The sequence below is a fragment of the Oxyura jamaicensis genome, chromosome 2, assembly GCF_011077185.1.
Source record: "Oxyura jamaicensis isolate SHBP4307 breed ruddy duck chromosome 2, BPBGC_Ojam_1.0, whole genome shotgun sequence".
NCBI lineage: Eukaryota > Metazoa > Chordata > Aves > Anseriformes > Anatidae > Oxyura > Oxyura jamaicensis.
The window spans coordinates 70,217,055-70,237,928 of record NC_048894.1 but is presented as its reverse complement, the minus strand read 5'-3'; the positions used below and the strand labels follow the sequence as shown (position 1 = coordinate 70,237,928).

General features: G+C 36.8%; 1 protein-coding gene across 5 annotated transcripts in view; it reads left to right on the top strand.

Moving 5' to 3' along the window:
- CDYL (chromodomain Y like) overlaps window positions 1-20,874 on the top strand; it is a 107,585-nt gene that overhangs the window by 66,930 nt on the left and 19,781 nt on the right. For 2 of the 5 annotated variants that reach the window (XM_035316611.1, XM_035316610.1), the window contains exon 4: window positions 18,282-18,326. The exons of 2 other annotated variants lie outside the window; for them this stretch is intronic. In XM_035316611.1, the coding sequence (XP_035172502.1) occupies window positions 18,282-18,326 (45 nt within the window). Of the gene's footprint in view, window positions 1-12,866; window positions 12,995-18,281; window positions 18,327-20,874 lie in introns of those variants that run through there. One more of the 5 variants, XM_035316612.1, reaches the window with a different exon arrangement.

Here is a 20,874-nt window from a genome sequence, read left to right as displayed (position 1 = left end):
GGGGAATATTTGACAGTATTTAGCTTCCTTTAAATTATGTCTTGTCTGTATGTAGTGATGATTTTCTTTGACATGATAGCCTGCTATAAGTCTTGGTCATGGTTGTTCAGGCTTCACAGTGAATAGATATTAATAGTCATGACTCAGGAGGAATTATATAAAACACAATACGAAAACTATCTGCAATATCATACAGAATCATACAATTCAGTGATTGCATTACAGTATTGCTAATATACTTCATGATAAGATGTTTTGCTTCCATTTCCCTTTGTATAAAGACAAAAAGTTGCATTAGACACTTTTGACTAACCATAGGTCATGGGGTTTGTTCATCAAATGTGCTCATCAGCATGGAGACTGCGATAGCTGATTGTTCTTTTTTTTCTCCTACAGTTGGAATTCTTTTTTTTTCTTTTTTTTTTCTTTTTTTTTAATGTAACGTTTAAGTCAAAACATTCTGAGATCATCTAGTCTGCGCTCCAGTGTATTACAAGTCATTACATTTCATCACTTACTGCTATATCCTGAGTTAGTTTGAGTTAGCCTAGAGTATTACCAGACTCTGGAGACAAAATTTTTGTTTGTCATTTAATGCTGAATAGCAGGGAGTTGATTAGAAAAAATATGCTCAGATGAAAATACTTGTTTTGTGTGTCATGTTCTGCATAACATCTTGAGAGGATGCCATCTGCTTCTGAATAAATAAATAAACAGGATTCCTATTAAAAGAGCTTCCTTGCAGAAAAGCAGCTTATGTTTCAGCCATGTACACATAGCCTAGCCCTGGTAGTGTGCCCTCCAAACACTTCCTTCTGGCAACCTCCACTCTTCTCACCAAGATCCATGCAGATTGTTCTGCCTCCCTGAATGTCTGAGTATGCTGACAATGTAAAAATGTGCAGGCTGGCTATTAAAATGGCTGTTGAGGTCATGCTGTTAAAGGGCCGTCTTTCGCTGTTAGCAATTTCTACCTTCAGTGTCCTTTTCAACTGAGGAAGAGAATAGAGGTGGGCTCAGATGATCCCCTGCTAAACCTCTGCAGCGAAATCTGTGGACTTTCTGCTGCATGTAAAAGTTGATTTGTCATAAGCAGCTTTATGAGTACAAGAGATGTACGGAGTTTCCTTTTTTTTAAAAAAAATATATATACTTCATTAAAAATGGTTGGGGGTGTTTTGTTTTCTTGTGGTATTTTTGTGTTTTGGTTTGGTTTTGCTGCAATTGCCTATGCGTATATGCAGAGACATTTTAAAATTTTACATGCGTCAAGCTAGACTGTAACCTGGAACAAGTCTTGTAGGAACTCCAGGCCAGGAAGATGCAGTGTGAATAGATTTAAAGATAGAAGAAATCACAAACACATGCTGCATTTTTGCTTGCATCAACTAGGCTCTGGAAATTCTGCAAAACTAAAGAAAATATTGTAGGCTTCAAATGATTGGAAGCTGGTTTCAGGAATATCCTCAGCTTCCCTATGCTGAAAACTCACAAAGGTAGGAAAGGCCCTGGAAAGGAATGGATTTTTCTTTAAAAAACATCTAAGTTATTTTTCCTGTTACTGAAGTGTATTCCCTAAGTTCATTCTGTCTGTTGAATGCAGCTTCTTCAAAATCTTCTCTTTACATGAGGGGAAGAAGAAATCCAGCTGCAGATTTCTGTTAGGTGAACCATCCATGCTTTCCCCTCATTTAGCACTACTGTTAAACATTAATTAGAAGTGCTTGAGCCAGTTTGAACAATGGCTTTTTTCCTTCTACCTGTTCCACTTTGTGGTTTTGGCTGCTTATTTCTGTTCATAGTCTTAATTCATGCCAGCTCCTTAAAGGGAACAAGGAGGGGCTGGGCACAGGAGGGGCTGTAAACTGGCCCTACTGCTTACAGAGGCATGACCTCGATGTTTTTTGAAAAGACTTTTCTTTTGCTCTTTATCCACTAAAAACATCTGATAAAGTGGTGGAGAGTGGTTAAAAAAAAAAAAAAAAAAAAAAAAAAAAAAAAAAAAGGATGGTTTCTTTGTTGGTCAAAGGCCCTTATGCTTTGTATCTTTACAAAGAGTGTAGATGCAGAGAAAATGCTGGAGTCCACTAATTAATAATCCCTTAGATGCTTCTTCTAACTCATGCACAGGATACCAATCTGCTCCTTCTTTCATAAAAGCAAGTAGTATCGCCAAGCACTATCTTCAAATGCAGGCAGTATGTAATCCATGAACATAATAACCTCTGAACAGAGTTTTACACCAGTGGAAAGAATGCTTCATATCTCAACGAAGCTAAGACAGCATCTTTTTAATAAAGATTTCCCAATGCCATCCACACTCTTCTCATTGGCAGCTTTATCTCTGTGCGTGAAGAGAATGGAAGTAACTGACGTGAAACTTTGCTTCAGCCAAGAATTTTATAATTCAGATGCATCAAAATATAGGGTCATTGGTAAATAAGATGCTTTGGAACTACCTGATGAGGAAATAAGTCTTTTGATGCATTAGACTAATGTGATAGTAGGTCACAGAAACAAATTTTAAAAGGCAGTATTCAATGGACAAATATGTCCCTGCTCTTTACTCAGCTCTGTAATAGGATTAATACTCAAGATCAAGCAGATAGTTTAAAAAAATAAAAAATAAAAAAATGATCCAGAACTTCTGCTTGAAGTTCTATATTTTGTTTTGCTTCTCAGCAAACACTCAGACACCCTCTTAAAAGCTGATCAGGGCTTGTTTAGAGTATCTCCGAGGCATGCTTCTTTCCAAGCTTGACAACCTGATTATGACCTTTTGTTCTTTTTAACCTAGCATCTAATCAGAATTTCCCTGGTTACAACTTGTTTCCATTGCCCCTTGTCCTCTAATGTGCACCTCCAAGATGAGTGTGGTTCATCCTCTGTACAGCCACGTAGTACAGCCAGGTAGTTAGACATGAGTAAGGTCGTCAGCTCTCATTCAGTGCTTCTTTCCAATGTGTCATGCCATCCCACACAGACTGCAGGAACCAGCATCTGTTCACCTTTGGCTTCCAAAGTCTGATTTGGGTTGGGGAGAAGAGGCAATTTCTTAGTTATGAGAATCTCCCATCTGCTTCAAACTGTCAAATTAAGCTTGTAAGCTGTGTTCAGATCTTGTTTGTTGTTTTTTTTTTCAATATTGGTCACTGTTTGAGTCATTTGATTATTTCGACATGTAGCCTCGCAGTCTTTGCTACAAATTTGGAGAATTTGAGAGATCAGTAGAGCTCCTCAAGTAGATACTGTTACCAGATGGGAATTCACTGGAGTGTTTTAGGGAGTCGGTTTGAATCTCTTGCAAAGTTAAGGTCCCCACTGGCTCTATCTTTAGTGGTATGGATTTCTACCAACAGCTTCAAACTAGCAAGACAGTATGTGTTTTAGTAAGCCTGTTAGTCAAGCACTTTTTTCTGCATTTAGCAATACCTAGCATCTCAGGCTTTAGAGCTGTGTATAACAATGTGTCACTGAGGCAATAAATTTTGGCCCTTGCTCATGTTACGATAGCACCGAAACCAGGGCTATGCATGTGGAGAGCAGATTATTTTAAATCTCATGGGTGTTATTAGAACTGCAGATTGGACTAAAGGAGATGTTGATCAACTTAGTCTATCATTGAACTGAGGCAGAATAGAGCAAGTGTTTGTTTTCTCCAACAGAGATTGTATAAGCTGTTCATCAAAATATTTCCACAATGGGAATTAAACCATCTCTACCTTATCTTTTATACTGCTTTTATTAGAAAAACCATTTTCCATTGCTTTCCTAAATATTCTTTAATTGCTTCAGGTTAAACCGATACTATTCAGTAGCATTTCTTCCAATGAACAATTCATATTTGACTTTCACCTGCTGTAGAACAGCTGTCAGAGCTCTGTAGGTACTTCTTTCTACCAGACTAAAAATACACCATTTCTTATTGTTGTTGGTCAACTGTGGACTGTCAAAAGGATTTCTCTTTAGCTATGGTGCCCAAAACTGGATTGTTTCAGCAGATACTGACACTGGTACTTGACAGAAAGTATTATCTCTTTGCACATGTAAAGTTTCCTTACCACAGTGCCTCAGAACTGGGCTTTGCCCTTCTTTTTACGTCTCACTGTTAACTGGTATACACTTCATAATTTATTATAACCCAATAAGTTTTTCTGTGTTCTGTTGCTTAGTCTGTAAACCCACATCTTTTTCATGCATGTTCTATTTTTCTTTCTAATAGAAGTAATTTTTTTTTCTTTTTAAGCTGTCTTCCAGATTCAGCATTATATTTTAGAAACTTGATCCTGCACTTCTGAAACCTTGCAGTCCTTTCAGTTTGATGTAATCTGTGGATTTCATAAGTTTACTTTCTCTTACATTATCCAAGTCTTGAATAAAAAAAATATATATATATTAATTAAAGTTGGGCCCAAGGCACACTTTTGTATTTGAGAAGTATCTTTAGTTTGATAGTGTATAAATAATAATGTTTCCACATTTATTTTTTCAGCTGTTAATTTACCTTGCTCCTCTTACCTCCCTATTGTTATTACCCTTAGACAATTTCTTATCTTGTTATACCACAAAAACCAAAAGCATCTACTCCATCTTTCTTCTTTTATTTATTTTTTTCCCATATCACTATGTCATTTACCTGCTTTCAGAGAACCTGTAGAGGTTGGCTGTGGGTGTGGGGTGGTTGTGTTTTTGTTTGTGATCATGGTGGATTTTGTTTTTTTTGGAGAGGTGGGGCTGGGGGGGGAGAGTGTTATTTCAGAACTGGGTGATGGGGAACAAAAGCCAAAATTGTATCAAACAAATGACAGCAATGGTCTAAATATGTTTACAGGTGGAAATGCATTTCTTAGCTGTTTTTTTTCTTTTTTTCAGTAGCCTACCTCACCTGTGCTTATAACCACTGCCCCAGTAATCCTAATGATGTCAGTAGCGTACCCTTTTTCCATTTGTCTAGTCCAGCAGTTGTGACTACCTTCAGAGATGTCTTAACGTTGTTTTGCTGTTACTCAAACTTCAGGTGCTATTGTCACCCAGTTGATTTTCTAGGTTGTGCAGGCCTCCTAGATTTTTCTTTATGAAGCTAAAAAGGAGTCAAAGCAGGTCACGCAGTTCACAGTGAACTGTTTGCATCTGCTGCACCAATACACCTGGGTTATATTTTCTACTATGGGAAGAAAATGCATTTCCTTCTTCCCCCAAGATTGCTAGATTGTGGTGGTTTTTTTTTTCTTTTTTCTGTTTTTTTCTTTTCTTTTTTTTTTTTTTTTTTTTTCTTTACAGCTAGAACTAGTAAGGCCTGGTGTTTCACTGTCTCAGTGCAGCACTGGGCTGTGCTCACTCTTCTACCTTCCATAGCAAGAAGTAGTGCTCTTGGGCTCAAGTTGTGGCCCCTTCTCTAATAATGGGAGATCTTTGCATGTCCAGTGAGTGGGCTGTGTTTGTTGGCAGCCCCTGAACTGCCACACGTAAGGTTTGTCCATTGTGCTATCAAGCATTAACCTCAGCTTCTGTAATTTATGACTGCCTTGTATTTTCATCGGCTTTTATAGATCAAAGTGTATGGTGCTCCTGAATCAGTTACAAATCTGAAATGTTTTGCCCGTCAGATTTCAAAGATCACTCTGGAGATTATCAGCATGAGTATATTTGTAAAGGTTGTCTTTAGAACTTCTGCTCAGTCAGTCAGATCAGATGATGTTTGCATATATTTGTAACACACAGCAAATACCCTTCTTTTCCTCTTCCCCCCCTCGACCCCCCCCCACCTTTTATTTTATTTTGGTTTGGTTTGGTTTATTTTATTTTTGGAGTAGTGGACTTTATTGGTTTGATTTCCTTTTGGTAACATTAACCACATGTTTTGACCAAGGAGCTGTGTAATTATAGTTATTTTTAGTATTGATTTTGGAGGAGTGATTTGCAGTGCATCTCTTCCATGGGAATAATTTCCAGTGTTTATAGTGCACTGGCTCTTCCATTGCACAGTGACTTGCATTTTTGATAGTTGACACTGCTGAATCAGCTGCACTTTCTGTTTCATTTTTAGCTGCAGACTTTCAAAAAAGTTATGCACTACTTGTTTGAATATATATATATGTATTATTATGCTTGGTCCTGCTCACATCAGTCAGATTTCTTTATTTTCCCATATATTTCCAACTCTTTGGGCTGTGACTTTGTAAGTAAATATGAACAGTCTCTTATGTATTGTATTTCTTTCAGGTGGTGATCACTCTCCTTTTTAAAAAAAAATATTGCCAGCGTTATTTAGTCTCCTTTCTCTGTGAAGGTAAAATGATTTATAAATCACTTAGATTCAAGTACATGAATCAGTAGCCTCATTACTGGGCTTCAGCTCATTTAAATTAAGGGTTGTGATTCAGAGGTTAGAGGAAAGTACTCATCTCAAAATATCCTATAAATCTACATAATTCCAGAATAGGTACTGAATGGATGACTTTCAGCATTTATTTCATTTTACCACTCTTGAAATAAAACAAGAAAGTCAGCATCCAGTTCCGTATTATTTGATAACTGTATAGAACCATGGAAATTTCTATGCTCAAACAAAATACCTGTTCAGAATTTTAAAAATAAATAAATAAAAGCATAATGGGCAGAATCATTAATTATAAATAGGCAGAGCTTCAGTTAATTGAATTTCTGCTAAGAACTTTTCCTGTCGGTGCTCTGGCTTCCTGTTGCAAACTTAAAGAAACAACATGGGTATCCTAAAAAACCCCTGGTCTTTCTGTCCTACAGACAGACATGCTTTTCACTTTAAGATTGTTACAATGATTTTTGGATGACTGTTTAGTGCCATAAGCAGTGGAGCATTGCATTGAGACTTTCTTTAAAACCTTTGACTCTTCCTGGTTATATTACTTATCATAGAAAGCGGCAAATCTAGCTGGTGTTGGGTTTTGTTTGCTTGTTTGCAAGGTAAATGCGACACCAAACTTTCTAAGAACTGACTTCATAGGGTCACCACACAGAAGGATTAAAATATCTCATGGTGAAATTCAGTGACAAATTGTATGTGTTTAAGAAAACTAATCAGTAATTTTTGCTTTGTACATTTTATTTTCCACCATTCCACATTTTCTCAGGTACCTCTACTGGGTTAAGACAGCAACCTGTATTTGGTCTCGTTCTGAGAGCCAAGAGTCATAAAAACTACCAATGGTCTCATGAAAGGCAGTTGTTATGGTGAATACAGACATTTCTGGGAAAGGGTAAAGAATATAAATAAAGACTAAAGGATTTCAAATGTTTGTGCAACAGTTTGGTAAATAAAAATGCACATCTCCAAATTTAAATACAGTCTGCAGCTCATAGGTTATAACAGGATGTTTATAATGATCTATGTGGTTCTGTAAGAGGACATTTTGCCAGAAGAGGCAAATTACCTTCAAGAGCAATATACCTTTATACGGCATGGTGGTTTCTGTAGTCTGGAAAGTTCAGAATTTAGAGTGATAGTTTTGATACCAGATGGTGACAGGAAAGGTTTCTTTGCTCACTCTGCAGGTAAGAAACTTGTCTTAGTTTACAGGCTGACCAGAAGTACTAAATTTAGGGCTTTTTGTGGTTGCGTGAAACTGCAGCTTTGCTCTTGCTTTTGCCAGTGGCAAATCATTTCTTCTATGTGAAGACTGTAGCAGGATGGCTTCCTTTTAGTGCACCTGTGAGGGAAGATGCATAATATAATTCTTAAATTATATTTTTCTTGGGGAAAGTCTTTGTACATTTGACAGTGTAATTTGCAGGGATGTGCACAGAGCACTAGAAGTGTGATTCAGATGATGCAGAAAATGAATTTCAGTGTGTCTAACATTAAGTATGTGTTAGTGTTAACAGTCCCTTAAAACTCCCAACACTGATACCCAATTCTATAATCCCACCTATGTTTCAGAGACTTCCATAAATTCATGGATCAACATTGCAAATGTGGTGCATATCTAGCTTGGACTCTAGCAAACTAGCTTGGACTTTGTGGTCTATAAGTAATAAATAATAATTGGGGATGGGGAAGAAGAGAAGTTACTACATATGAGTTGGTTAAAATCCTCTTCAAGCCACGTTCTTTGGTTATAGTTAGTGTGGGCTTTTGCCCACAAAATGTATTGGTCAGACTCTATGATCAGTTTTTTGTTTTTTTTTTTTTTTTTTTCCTAAGTTATGGAGAATTCAAATTTCATTGTCTGAGTCTGATTCTTTGAATTAATAACACAATTAAATCTAAGAAGTAATAATCTCCATATCTCTACCTTCTATTTAAGACTGTACAGAATTTGATAATTTTTTTATTTTAAAGTTTGCATGTTATTAAAGCTCAGGATAATAAGATCCCCAGAGATGGCATCTGTAAGTACATGGAAAATCCCTTCTTCCCTACTATTCTGCTGTCTGGTCATGCCAGAGAACCAGGCTGTCAATATGAAATCATTAAGATAATTATTTAGGCTGGTAGGAAGCACTGCAAAAGTATCAGGTTAATCTAAATCCTTAAATTTTACAAAGACTGTTATGTTTGGTGAACAGCAATTTAATTCTTGAGCATTAAGGGTTTTGCTGTCTCTTCTATTTCTTTTAGTCTTCTCATGGTAATGATGTGTGGCCTACAAGATGTAGAGTGTTTTAAAAGGGAAAAAAGAGGTTCTAACTGTTACTGTTGGAGAAAGTTTTCAACTCATGCATCTCATCAATGCTCTCTCATGACACATCTGAAAAGACATTTTTGACCTAGTTTCAGCATGTAAATAAATAATACAGATTGGTCCAGCTGGGAACTAAAGCTGTATTGTTTGCATTAAATAATATAATTTAGTAATTTTCTGGTAACGTGCAATAATACATAACTAATTGTAGCAATCCCAAGGTTTATTTTTTTGACTTAGAATAAGGAAAACAAATGGCATAGCACCCTTTCACTATTTACAGGGGGTTTGCCCATTTCCAGTATGAGCACTTATTAAAGTCACTGGTAGGTGTTAGATTTTCTCATAATTAAAGTGAAGTTGGTGTAATTATTAGTTACTTGTTAGTTATTTTCTTTATAATCATTTGGATAGTTTACCATATTAGCTCTTTGCATGAAAGAGCTAATACATCTTTGAAGCTCTACTTTGTGCTTTAATAAGAAACTGCATTTCACTTTTGAAGAAATGTGGGTATGTTTTGGGAACTTTATTTTTTTTTTTCTTTCTTCTAAAGTCAGTTTATTCTTTTACAGTTGAGGCTGGTACTGTGGTTCTCATATGCTATTGCTGCTCAAACGAAAAAGCCCTTATCTGATAGCTCAACACTAAGTTCAGATTTATAAATTTTATTTCTACGTATGTTATCTTCATTTTTTTCTGTCCCTTTGGTTTAGTTTTTCAATATAATCTCTGCAGTAAGGTTTTGTTTCTCAGTACTAATAGACTTCTCAGGGTTTTGTTTGCTTGTTTTTTCTTCTCACCGTGTAACACAGTTTTTCAGTTGCTGTGAGGTGAAAAGGTACAAGCAGCAGCAGCAGCAGGATAGAAATGAAACCTGCAGAAAGCATGTTGCTCTTTTTCATTTCTAGCTTACTTGAAATGATTTAAACAACAAGAATCTGTAAAACAACAAGGAACATTTAATGAGTGCCACAGGTTTCAGTGCATAAAAAATCAGTGAAGTGTCTCCTGTTTTAGAAGTTCATTCCCTAAATCTACCTAAGTTTCCTGAACAGAAGATACTTGGGCTTTATCTGATGATTGCTGTTCTATAGCCCCCTTTATCTGCCAGTTAATTTTAGTGCAAAGTCATACAAAACTATCCTTACTTTAATTCTTTGGTCTTCAGTCTTTAAAATGTTTAGATTTCTCTAGGATGTCGGTATTTGTGGTTGGTTTGGAGATTATATTTGCTTTTACCTCTTTGTTGCAAATGTTGTTAGATTTTAACTTGTGAAACAGGTTAACAGCTAAAAGACAAATAGTTTAAATTATAGAGGGGATTTATTTTCTTTGTGTATCTCTCTCAAAACACTGTACAGTTCTATAAACCAGAGGAATTCCATAGAAAAACATTCTGGTTGACCAAATCTGTTTGCCTGAAATATCCACAGTTTTGTGGATTAATTTTATTCCAGTTATTACAAGCACTACAGAGGTAATAGTTCATCTGTTAGTCTCCACTGCTGTAGTGGTTAGGAGTGTTGTAATGGTGATGATGCCTTAACATTCATGTTCTTGGTCCCTCATTTCCAATGGTTAGGTTTGGCTAGTATGTTCCTATAGTTGCACCATACTCTTTTGCTCTAAAGCTCATGTTTGTGTTTATGTAATGTTCTTAAAAGTACTTTTGGAAATTATTTTGTTCATTGATTGATGCCAGGTGAAACTTCAGCACTTGGAACTTGCAGTAAGGACATGGATATTTGCTCTGATGACTGATTTTCATAATCTCTGTCAGGTGTGGTCTAAATGCACATATTCAGAGAAATGTCTGATTGTTTACACAAAATTATATTTCACTTACTGTTTTATAGCAATACTTACTAATATGTACTTTGCCATATTTTGTAAGAGAAAACAGGTCTTAATGTGGTCACATTGTTAAATATTAACCAAGAAGTGAGTCTTTGCCAAGTGATAACAAAAGCATTTTTTGAAATATAGGTTAGAGATAAAATTAAATAAGCCAATGTTAGATTATTTTAATGAAGTTCAATGCTAAAATCCACATGGTTAAAGAATCAATTACACTGGTAAAAAAAAAAAAAATACAAAAAACAAATTAAACAATAGTTGATTTTCTTGAATCATAAATGCAGCTTTGCTAAGCAGATGAGAAGGAAGAACTTCCAGTGCTGATTAACTTCTTTTACTATGACAGACCAAGGAACATCCTTTCCAGGAAGAAAATTAATTTAAAAAAAAAAAAAAAAAAAAAAAAAAGCTTACAGAGAGTTTTTAGTGTGTGTATATATCCACACAGACTAAATTTCAGCAGACAGACATATTTAATGGATAGAATTCAATTGAAAATGTTGAAATGTTGGTACAGGGTGTATGTCGTATTTGTGGGGGTTGGGATTACTTTAAGGCATTTTACTTGCACTATTTAAGCTTTGCGAGAGTGATGAAACTCTGTCTTGAGTTTTTAGCCTCCTGGGAGAAGGAGGAGCAAAAACTTTAGCATCTTTACCTGTTATGGAAGCTTAAACATAGTGCCTTCTTCATCCAGAATAATAAATTTGATCTGCAGAGGAAAAAGTTAATAGAAAGTTTTGTAGTGAATATTGGGCTTACATCAGAGGGAATTGTATGAAAGAAATGTATGGGATGTCAAGAATTCTCTTAAGACATGAGTGCAATAGGTTGCTCAGAGGTTTTTTTTTTCCAAATATCTCAACAGTGGAAGTAGGAGAGTGATCATCTGCCACTTATACAAACTTTTGTGCAATGATTTCCAATTTAACAGGGCTTTCTCCTTTGTGTCAGAGATGTGTCTTTTGCTACCTTAAGACTTTTGTTTTGTTTTGGGGTTTTTGAGAAGAGTATTTTTGTAACTTGCTCTTTTTGTGCTGGGAGGTTGTGAGGGCTGTGCCTGCAGGAGCAGGGACAGCCAAATCTGGGCCTGAGCAGGCCAGGTTGGGAAGCGGCTGCTCACCAGATTACAACCAGCTGTGGCCATCTCTGCTGCCATGCTGCTGAGGGCTCCTCCTGCTGAAATTCCTTTTCCTCCCTCACTTCCCTCCTGGCAAATTTCATCAGCCTTTACTATCTTTCTGCAGCCAACACTGCTTCACTGTGGAGGGGTGACTCTGCTCTTGCCATGTCCTTTCCACGTCCGCGCGGCAGGGAGCCTGCCTTCTGCTGGACAGCCCTAGGGCAGCAGCTGGCCCAAAGTACAGCCGGTGTGGAGGTCCCTCCTGCAACTCATTCACCTTCTGAATGCTGGTTTGGCTTGCAAGGACTTTTCCCTGGCAAAGCACTGCTCAGTTTATTGCACTGCAGAAGGTCATCCCAGGGAACGACTACTACAGTAGGCCATAAACTCCCTTGGGCAGTCCAAAAGGTATTGCACAAAATATATCCAATAATAGCACCCACATTTAATTTAGATAGTATTTTGGTTTGTGTTGAAACCAAGGAGATTAGCAGTTTCCCCTGATGAATGAGTGGTCATGCTCCTTACCCTTGGAGGAAAGGGAATTGTCAGTTCTAATCTGATCATTTAGAAGTTTCCTCTTACCACAGGCTATTTTTTTCATCATTATTTTGTGACTCTTATAAGGTTATCATTTATTGTAACCAGTCACAGAGTCTAGTCTACTGTATTTGGAAGTATTTGACAAATAATGCATAAAATGGGAGCAATTTTCACCTCAGTGAGGTCACTGCAGAAATGGTGGGTTCAGAGTGGAGAATGCAATCCGTAGGAACATTCTTACAAAAAGTTTACGTAGCACAAGACTCCAAATTTTGTGGCAGCGGTACAGATACGTAATAAATTTGTGGTTGTGGCTTAGCAGACAAATAGTCAAGGCATGTCCACAGAAGAGGATTTTTTTCCCCCCAGGGTTCATTCAAGGACAGGCAGAGAGTTTCCCATCAAGACTGAAAGCAGCAGTTAGCTGAGAATCCAATTGTTTCTGAGGGTTTGCTAATCTGCATGTGATACCATCAGTCCAGGTAGCTTTTCTTTGTCCAGCTTGTTGAAAAGTAACTGTCTCTAGGTCAAGACAAAAAGGCAGAATCTCTACATAATGTGGTCATGTATGCATCATAGGAAATAGGGCTGGAAGAGACCTTTGGTATCTAAATCTATCTTCCCCCTGGACTGTTCTGCAGATGCTGTTATTGATTTAATCAAATGGTTCACACATGCAGGGGAATGGGCACTTGGAAACAGCTGTGGCTCTGTGGTTAAAGAATGGACCAGCAAGCGAAAAGAGGCCAGTAGTTTTTATCTCACTGAGCACAGATGAAAGGAAGGAGCAAGGAACTGTGAAATGGAGGTGGGTTCTCTCTGAGGCTCATCTGGTGAAGCAAAAGGTGTTTTAGGTAGTGCCATAAATCAGAATGCTGCTTGCTTTTGTAGATGTGCTTGAGACATCAGAAGTTGTGACAAAGCTAGCTAGTCAAGGGTGCAGAGAAACAGTTTTAGTGAGGGAAATTTTCAGTGAAAATGATGTTTAGAGAAAATAATTTATGTCTCTGGAGATGCATCACTTTTTGGAACTGTGTTTGCTTGTGATGACTGCAAATGGGGAGGGAGTGGTTTTGCTTTGAGTCCAGTTTGAATTTGCCTGTTGTTAAAGTGTTTAGTTGCATCAGAACAGTAAAAAACACCTCTCAGACCTCTGATAATGCAGAATTGCAACACAAGGCAGTATTCATATGTTATTTCATGTGGTTGTACACTCATTATTTTGCATATGGGTACAGGTTATTTGTCTGGTTGTGTTGTGTGCCTGTACGGGGAGCCAGCTTGCTTGTGATCCTGTGTGAGACAAAATCTCTGGGTTTTATAGTGGTATCCTAACTGAGGGGGCTGTGGACCTGAGACTTGGGGTGAGCTGGTTGTTCTCTTGTACTTTTGGAAGGAAAGTAACTGTAAGAAGTTGATATTTCTGATTGCCTTGTGACCACTGAGATGTAATATTTTTAAGCTGCCAGAACAGTACAATCACTGTCAGACCCTATTGGAAGAGTGACCTTGGGATAGTCTGAATTCAAGCTATTGGCTTTTCTTCACCATGTGAAGGAAACATCCTTCTAATCTTAATGTTTAAGGTTAAATCACTTCTGGCTTTCAGCTATACATATGTGAGACTGAAGTTACGAATAATTTTATAACAGTCTTGAGCATATAGCATTGGGTTTATTCTGCTTTACTTCTAGCCACCTGAAGGAGAATCTACTGAGCTAGATGCTGTATTAGTGTCTGCAAATACTATTATGTTCCTTATTTTTCTTTCTTGAATAATATACATTCAGGATCATAGAGCAAAAGAAATAAATACTAACTATTCATAGTAATAAGTGCTATAATTATTTTACTCTTGAATGGATAGGCAACATTTTTTTAACAATAGACTGTAGCAAAAGCAGAGTTTAGAAAAGGGAAGAAAAGAATCCTATTTGCAAATGAGTTCAATATATGAAATACGCATCTGACTTTGCTTAGAAGCAACATTTTCATTTTAGTTCGGAACAGTTTAAAGGATGTTATGTAGAAGGAGTAAATCCAAAAACAAAAGAAGAATCTGTTTAGTCTTTTTGTTGTGTCTCCATTTCACCCTCTAGAGCCAAAATCCACTCCTGATCTTGATTGCTTCATATTTAATGGTGGTCATCACATTTATTTTTCATTAAGTCAGGATGAAGATTATATGTTACAGGGAATGCCTATAAACCAGATGAAAAGGAAGGGGAAAGGTGTTGTTTGTTTGTTTTTTTTAATTGTTTCTTTGTTCAGACAGACAAAAAGAAAGGGAAAAGGATTGCTTGCTTCCTGTCTGTATAGAGTGTGAGGCACAGCAAAAGACTTGTCTTAGGGATGAGGGGCTCTTGAAAAAACAGCGTAGCACTATGTGAGTCTCTTTGAAAACAGGACTGTGTCATGGGCTGGTAATGATGGGCAACATGTCAGGGCGCATAGAAGGAATGTCTTTTGACATGAAGACTGCAATTTACTGCAGCTGTTAGTTTAGGGGGAAAAAAAATCCAGTTTTCCCAGCATCCTTAGAGGCTCTGTCAGTTCCACTGTTTTCTACATCCTCTAAAGTCAGCAACTAAACAGTCCCAAACTGGCTTTTTGAGTATATCAATATAATTCTCAGAGATGTCAGACCATTCTCCTTACAGTCCTTTCCGAAGTAATTATATGATTAAGTAATAGGAATATTTTCTTAACGATAAGCTGCTGAAATGAAACAGTTCAGGACCTTTCACCCTTCATTGAAATTCAGCTGTGCTTAGAGGCACATTTGGACAGTCTGCTTTATGAAGCCACATTGAGCAGTTGTCTCCTTTCCTCTTTCATCCAATTTACTCTAGAATTTATTATAGGCAAAACTGTAGGCAGTCCTGGACCTAGTAGGCAATGAAATCCCTGTTTGTCAAGAGGAAGCGATGAATGGTCATGCTTCTCTGACTGTCCCGGTTCATGCTTCACTCCACTGCAGATTGTGGCGATCTCAGCAGATGCATGGCTTTACCTCCAATCTCATCATCTAGCTCATGTCTCAGCAGGACATCTTGTCCACTTCTAATGTCGTTTTCTTTTCCGTGACAACTTTTCTTATTTCCTTGCTCTCTGGCAAAACATTGATAAACTACAAGTTGATGTCATCAATGAGATGTGCTGTATTTCTCTACCAGATATCTGCTGCAATTTTCTCATGATTTTTTTGTTTTGTTTGAAGTGTTTTAATGGCTGGCTGTTTTCTACAGGATCAATGAACTAGTCCACAGATACATTCTAAACTATAATTCACCTTATGCTTGCAGAAGTAATTCATAATCTCAGTTTTCATTGTAGACATGTGATTGAAATATTAGCAGTTTACATTCACAACAGGTGTTTTTTAAATGCTCTAAACTGTAGAGCGTGAAAGAGTATGTCGCACTACAATGACTACAACTATTCCCTAGTGATTTCAGTTCTGCCATTTTTCTGTGCAGACAGATCAGTGGTGTATTGAAGTTTATTTTCAATAAACTCAATCTCATAATTAAATGGTTTGTATGAGAAAATACCTACCCTTTTCTACATTTGTTTCTGCCAGTCAGTATATTTTTTTAAAACCTGGAGAGAAATGCATTGCTGTTCTCTAGATGTGCTTTTCAAGCTTTTTTTTCAGTTATTCCATCATCTCTTTCCTCCTCCCCCTTCCCTTCTGTCCTGTTTGGTCAGCAGTAATGCTCGGGCAGCCTGATGAGGCAGCTGAAGGAACTGACCAAGCTGAACGTTAACCCAATGCACCCTGCAAAAATGTTTGGCTTGTTCCTGTTGTTAAAATAATTTTAGTCAGGGTGTTGTTGTTTTTGGCATATCTTCATTTGTTTATGTCAGTTTATTACTCATTTCTTGGTACTTAGTCATACGTTGATATTTCTTTACAAATAATGAGCCCACAGTAGGAAAACACTAGTACATTTTCCTGGATGTTCTGCTGTAATTGAACTAAGTTTAATGTTCTTTGTAAGTTTGGCTTGGTATTCCAGTTCTTGGGCTTAAGACTAGGGGATGGGAGAGGAAAGTTAAATGGGGCAAAAATATTGATGAGGGTAAGTTTGTTTTAAACTGAAATTTTGTTTACCTTTGGAAGCCTTCAAGGAATTGTTCATCAAACATATCAGGGAGGGGAGAAGGTATTCAGGAGCCCTGATGCATTATTTTTGGGTTGGATACAAATATCCACAAAAAAAAATGACTTCGTTCCAGTCTGGTGGGTCCTATACAGGGAAGAGACAGAACTGTGAAGGGAAACAAATCTTAATTTTATGTAAACTAGATCAATATTTAGGTACTGATGGGTAATTCTGGATCACGAGGGAAGAGCATCTTCCATGGGGTTATGATGAGACTCATGGAAGATCCTTGGCTTGTTTTCCTGAGCATGCCAGCTAAACTGCATGTTAGTCTGCTGGCAAGAGCAATCTAGCCCATGGACAGACATACAGCAGACATCTTTCTCTTTGGAGTAGGGAAGAACTTGGAGAATGCTTTCAGAGTGTTGTCCTGGCTTGAGCCAGAATATGATCGTGTTCCTTCTTGCTCTTAGTCTCTCATCTGTTACGTTCTTTTAGAAATTTCAGCAAGTGTATCATTTTCCTTAAGAATTAATGAAAAAGTAAATGGTCCCACTGCAGCATTTTTTGTTAATTATAATGAGTTGAGAGAACACCTTCAAGACAAATTCCTTTGAGATCCTGACAGTATTTTAACTGAGCTGTTGGGGAAAATCTCTGCTACTGTAGTATTTTCTGTGTTCTAGGTATATTTGAAAATTTATCTACATCAGTAATTAAAAATACTGATACTATTCATAAATCCTCAATATGGTGACGTGTAGATAACAGAATAGAAACCTATATGCAACATCTTTGTTTCAGAGTTAACTAGTGACCTTATGGCAACATATTCTGAAATCAACTGGAGGTGCAAAGTTTCATACAACCCTGAATATCAAACTCCTGATGACAGACACTGTTGCCAGTCTTATCACACAATCGCCCTGAAATCTGAGTTGTTACTAGGTAGAAAAACAGAAATGAGTACTAACTTCCACTTTTTGGCATCAATAGAAACTTTCATGTTTTAGGATCTTACAAAAATAATCTTATATAGGTTTGTGTTTTTTTTTTTTAACTTTCAAATTTATTTCTAACTTGATTATTACTAAGAATAATTGTATACAGCTCCAATGTTCAGCAAAATAGCATTGCTGTGTTGATTATTATTCTAAAATCCTGAAATTTACATTAAGTATACATATTAGGGAAGCTTCTGATGCAGGTTTAGTAATGGTATGAAATTGCAAAATATTGGTAAAATATATGGCAAGTAATGAGTGAACTGTTGGAAGAAGATAAAATTTCTCTACAGTACCCAGTATGGCTCTCCTGAGTGTTGCTTTGGATCCCCAGTAGCTTTTAATCAGAAGGGAACTTTTAAAATATGACTTAATGAGAACAGTCTTGTAACAGATATAAACTGCAGAAGTTTAGGGCTGTTTGGTCTGGGCTGTTTGGTGGTTTGTTTGCTGTTGTTTTTTGTTTGTTTGTTTTTGTTTTTTTTTCTGTTGTGTTTTGTTGTTGTTGTCTTCTTGTTTTTTTTTTTTTTTAGTTTTAGGATTTTTTAAAACTCTTTCTGAAACTATATCAATACAAATCTTATTACTCAAGGTACCTTCCAAGTTTCCCAGTCTTTAAGCAAGCAAGTCTTAGAGGTATTTCACTTACTATGATACATTTCACATCTAGGCTATCACATTTATATGATTTTCTTTTTATACTGTAAGTCATCAATCTTGCCACGTTCAAGCTTTTTAGTCTGTCACTTGTTATATGTACAATATAGTCATTATAAATCCTTTATGTTTTCTTTTGGCATGCTGATTTCCCCACTAATATTTTAATTGTAACTTGCACTACATTTCACTCTTATTTTTGGTCTGATTCTCCTCTCTCTTGTTTTTTTTATCACTGGAAAAATGATTTGTGTTTAGCATCTTTAACTATGAAAACTTTAGAGTTTTACTTTGCATTTCTAATACCGTTCTTTATCTGTTTTAGCATCTCCCTGTATTCTTCCCAGTGTTCTTTACTTCCTATTTTCTTGTAAGTATAGCATATTCTATTTTTCCCCTCAGTTCCTATTGACCTGTTTAACCATGTGGAGTTGATTGAAGCTACATCTCACTCCTGAAGAAAATAATTCAATTACTGTATAAGTTTAGTTCAATTTATTTACCCTCTCCTTTTGAGTGAGGTGTCTTGGTATTGTCTAAAAAAGTATTTAATGCAATATATTTTTACATAACAAACTTATCTAAAATTTAACAGCATTCATCTTAATAGAAATTAAATTTCAATTCTATTTGACAATACTGTCTTGTTTCTATTTCATTTATTCTGTTTTGTTTAGTGGTCAGCATCTGACTTGAGCAGGTGGGTCCCTGGCAGATTTCAGGAAAAAATCAGTAGTATAATTCAGCTACCATTTTGTCTCATCTATGGCATGTTTTAAGTGGTTTCCAATTTCAAATTTTGTTGACAATTGGGGCTAGTTATGTACTAGTCCCAGCATTTTTTGTGTGCACGATCGTTGGTTTTCTTAATAGTAATTCTTCTGTCTTTTATGTACTGACTTCCTCTGATATTTTTATACTTCTTTGTATATTCTTAATGGGTTGTTTCCAAAGGCAAGATTCACCACTTAAGACTATATGTAAAGATATGTTCAGAGCCACATTACCCATAAACCACTTCTGAGTAAATGTAAGTCCAAGCACAGCTTTATGAAATTCCTACTGAACATCTGAGACTCCATCACTGCACTTTGGAACTGCAACAATTCCCAAGCCCAAAATTCAGATAGAGGTTTCCATGACCCCACTATCTCAAGCTGTCACGTTGTGGACCCAACTACTTACAGGCACTCACAGTGATCATATTCAAAAATGTACCGATTGACTCTTGAACTGTGATCACACCAGTATGAGTCCTGTGAAAAGAGGTGCTCCTACCTCCATTTGCAATCATCAAGTAAACCCTACTTTGCTATTGCCAACTATGCAAGCTAGAAAATTCTTTCTGAGGCTGCTGCACACTTCAGTTGAAAGAATCAGATATGATAGGCTTAGTTCTTAGTTTTGTGCAGCAAAGGCATTATGGTCCCCAACTAAGCTTCCCGTTTCCAGTGCAGTTGATAATAGTTGCTAGGTCCTACTCTGAGATAGATCTTAACTAGTTTATCTTTTGTAAACTTGGTCTGAAATTGGAACTTGGTCTGAAATTGGTCCTAAACCACATTGGGTTTTATGTTTTTTTGTTCTTACTCTGCCACATCTAAAACTTCCTAATTTCTTGAATTTTTTCTTCAAGATTTCAGCCTCCTCATATTAGTCTTTGTAGTATCTTAGAGAATGTGGTTTCATATTGGTGCTGCTGAGACAAAACATTCCCCTTAAATACCGTAGTGCTTATTCCATTGCTTCCTTAGCTGTCTGTTCTGACTAGCAATAGTATCAATACTCTTATTTGTACTTTGTTCTAGATGCATGTAATTTCTGGGAACAACAAAACCAAAAACACAAAAACAACCACACGCGCGCTTGCGCAAAAAAAAAAAAAAGTAATTTATAAAAGCAGATTTTTACAAAGGAAAGTAGCTTTTGGGGATTGGGACCATCTGTAACTGTTGTAAGCCTGACTTCTATACAGACTTGCTCTTTATCCCAAGGGAAGCCACTTAGCAGCTCTGCACCATATTTTTGAAATCCTAAGCAATTAAAGACAAGCTGATTTCTTTCATCAGCAATATGAAGAGAACGCACCCAAACACTACCCATGCATGCACGATGCATCATGCTGTATAAAGGCAGCTTAATGCCTTCAGTTCTTCCCAGCTACTGGCTGAGATTGGGGCGCAGCATTTTCTGTGTGCTGCTTTCAGATGTAGTTATTGCCTTGTGGTTTACTCTGGGCATGTTTTATTATTTATTTTATTTGCTTATTTACCTCTATATTCTCCATTTCAAGATTTGATGTAAACATGTTCTTATAATGGGCATCTTCCCAAAACATATGGCGATGTTCAAGATCTTTGCTATCTCTGCAAATCCCAGAACCTGGAGAAGCATGCCATTTGTACTGGGGTCGATTTACAAGGCAAAATGATGTGGGGACCTATATGTCCTCTTTTCTAGTAGTTGCCTGCCTACTTGAGAGAGGATATCACTGAAGTTTTCTTCATACAAAGCATCTGATCCAAGTCTACTTTTGGTCTGCTACTGTTAAATTTAGGACTTTCTTTTCCTTTTCTTCTTGTTCTCTTTTAGTATGGGAAGTATGAAGAATTCTGGATATTCTCCATGAGTTCTCCACTGCAGACATGTCCTCACACACACTGATCTTAGCTGGTATTGCCAAAAACAAACAGGAGAGATCATATCTAGCTTGAGAGCAGAGGCTGAATTTACTCTTCTCCTTTCCATCATAACTTATTTAAGCTGTTTGGGATTTACTTCTCTCCAACAATATAAAAGGACAGACTTGGCAAGATACTGTTCTGAATCACTTTTTCAGTTCAGTGCATTAGACTATCCAGCACCTGTTGTATCCTTTCATCATCCAGTTTGTAGTGTGGGTTTATTTTCCCAGAATA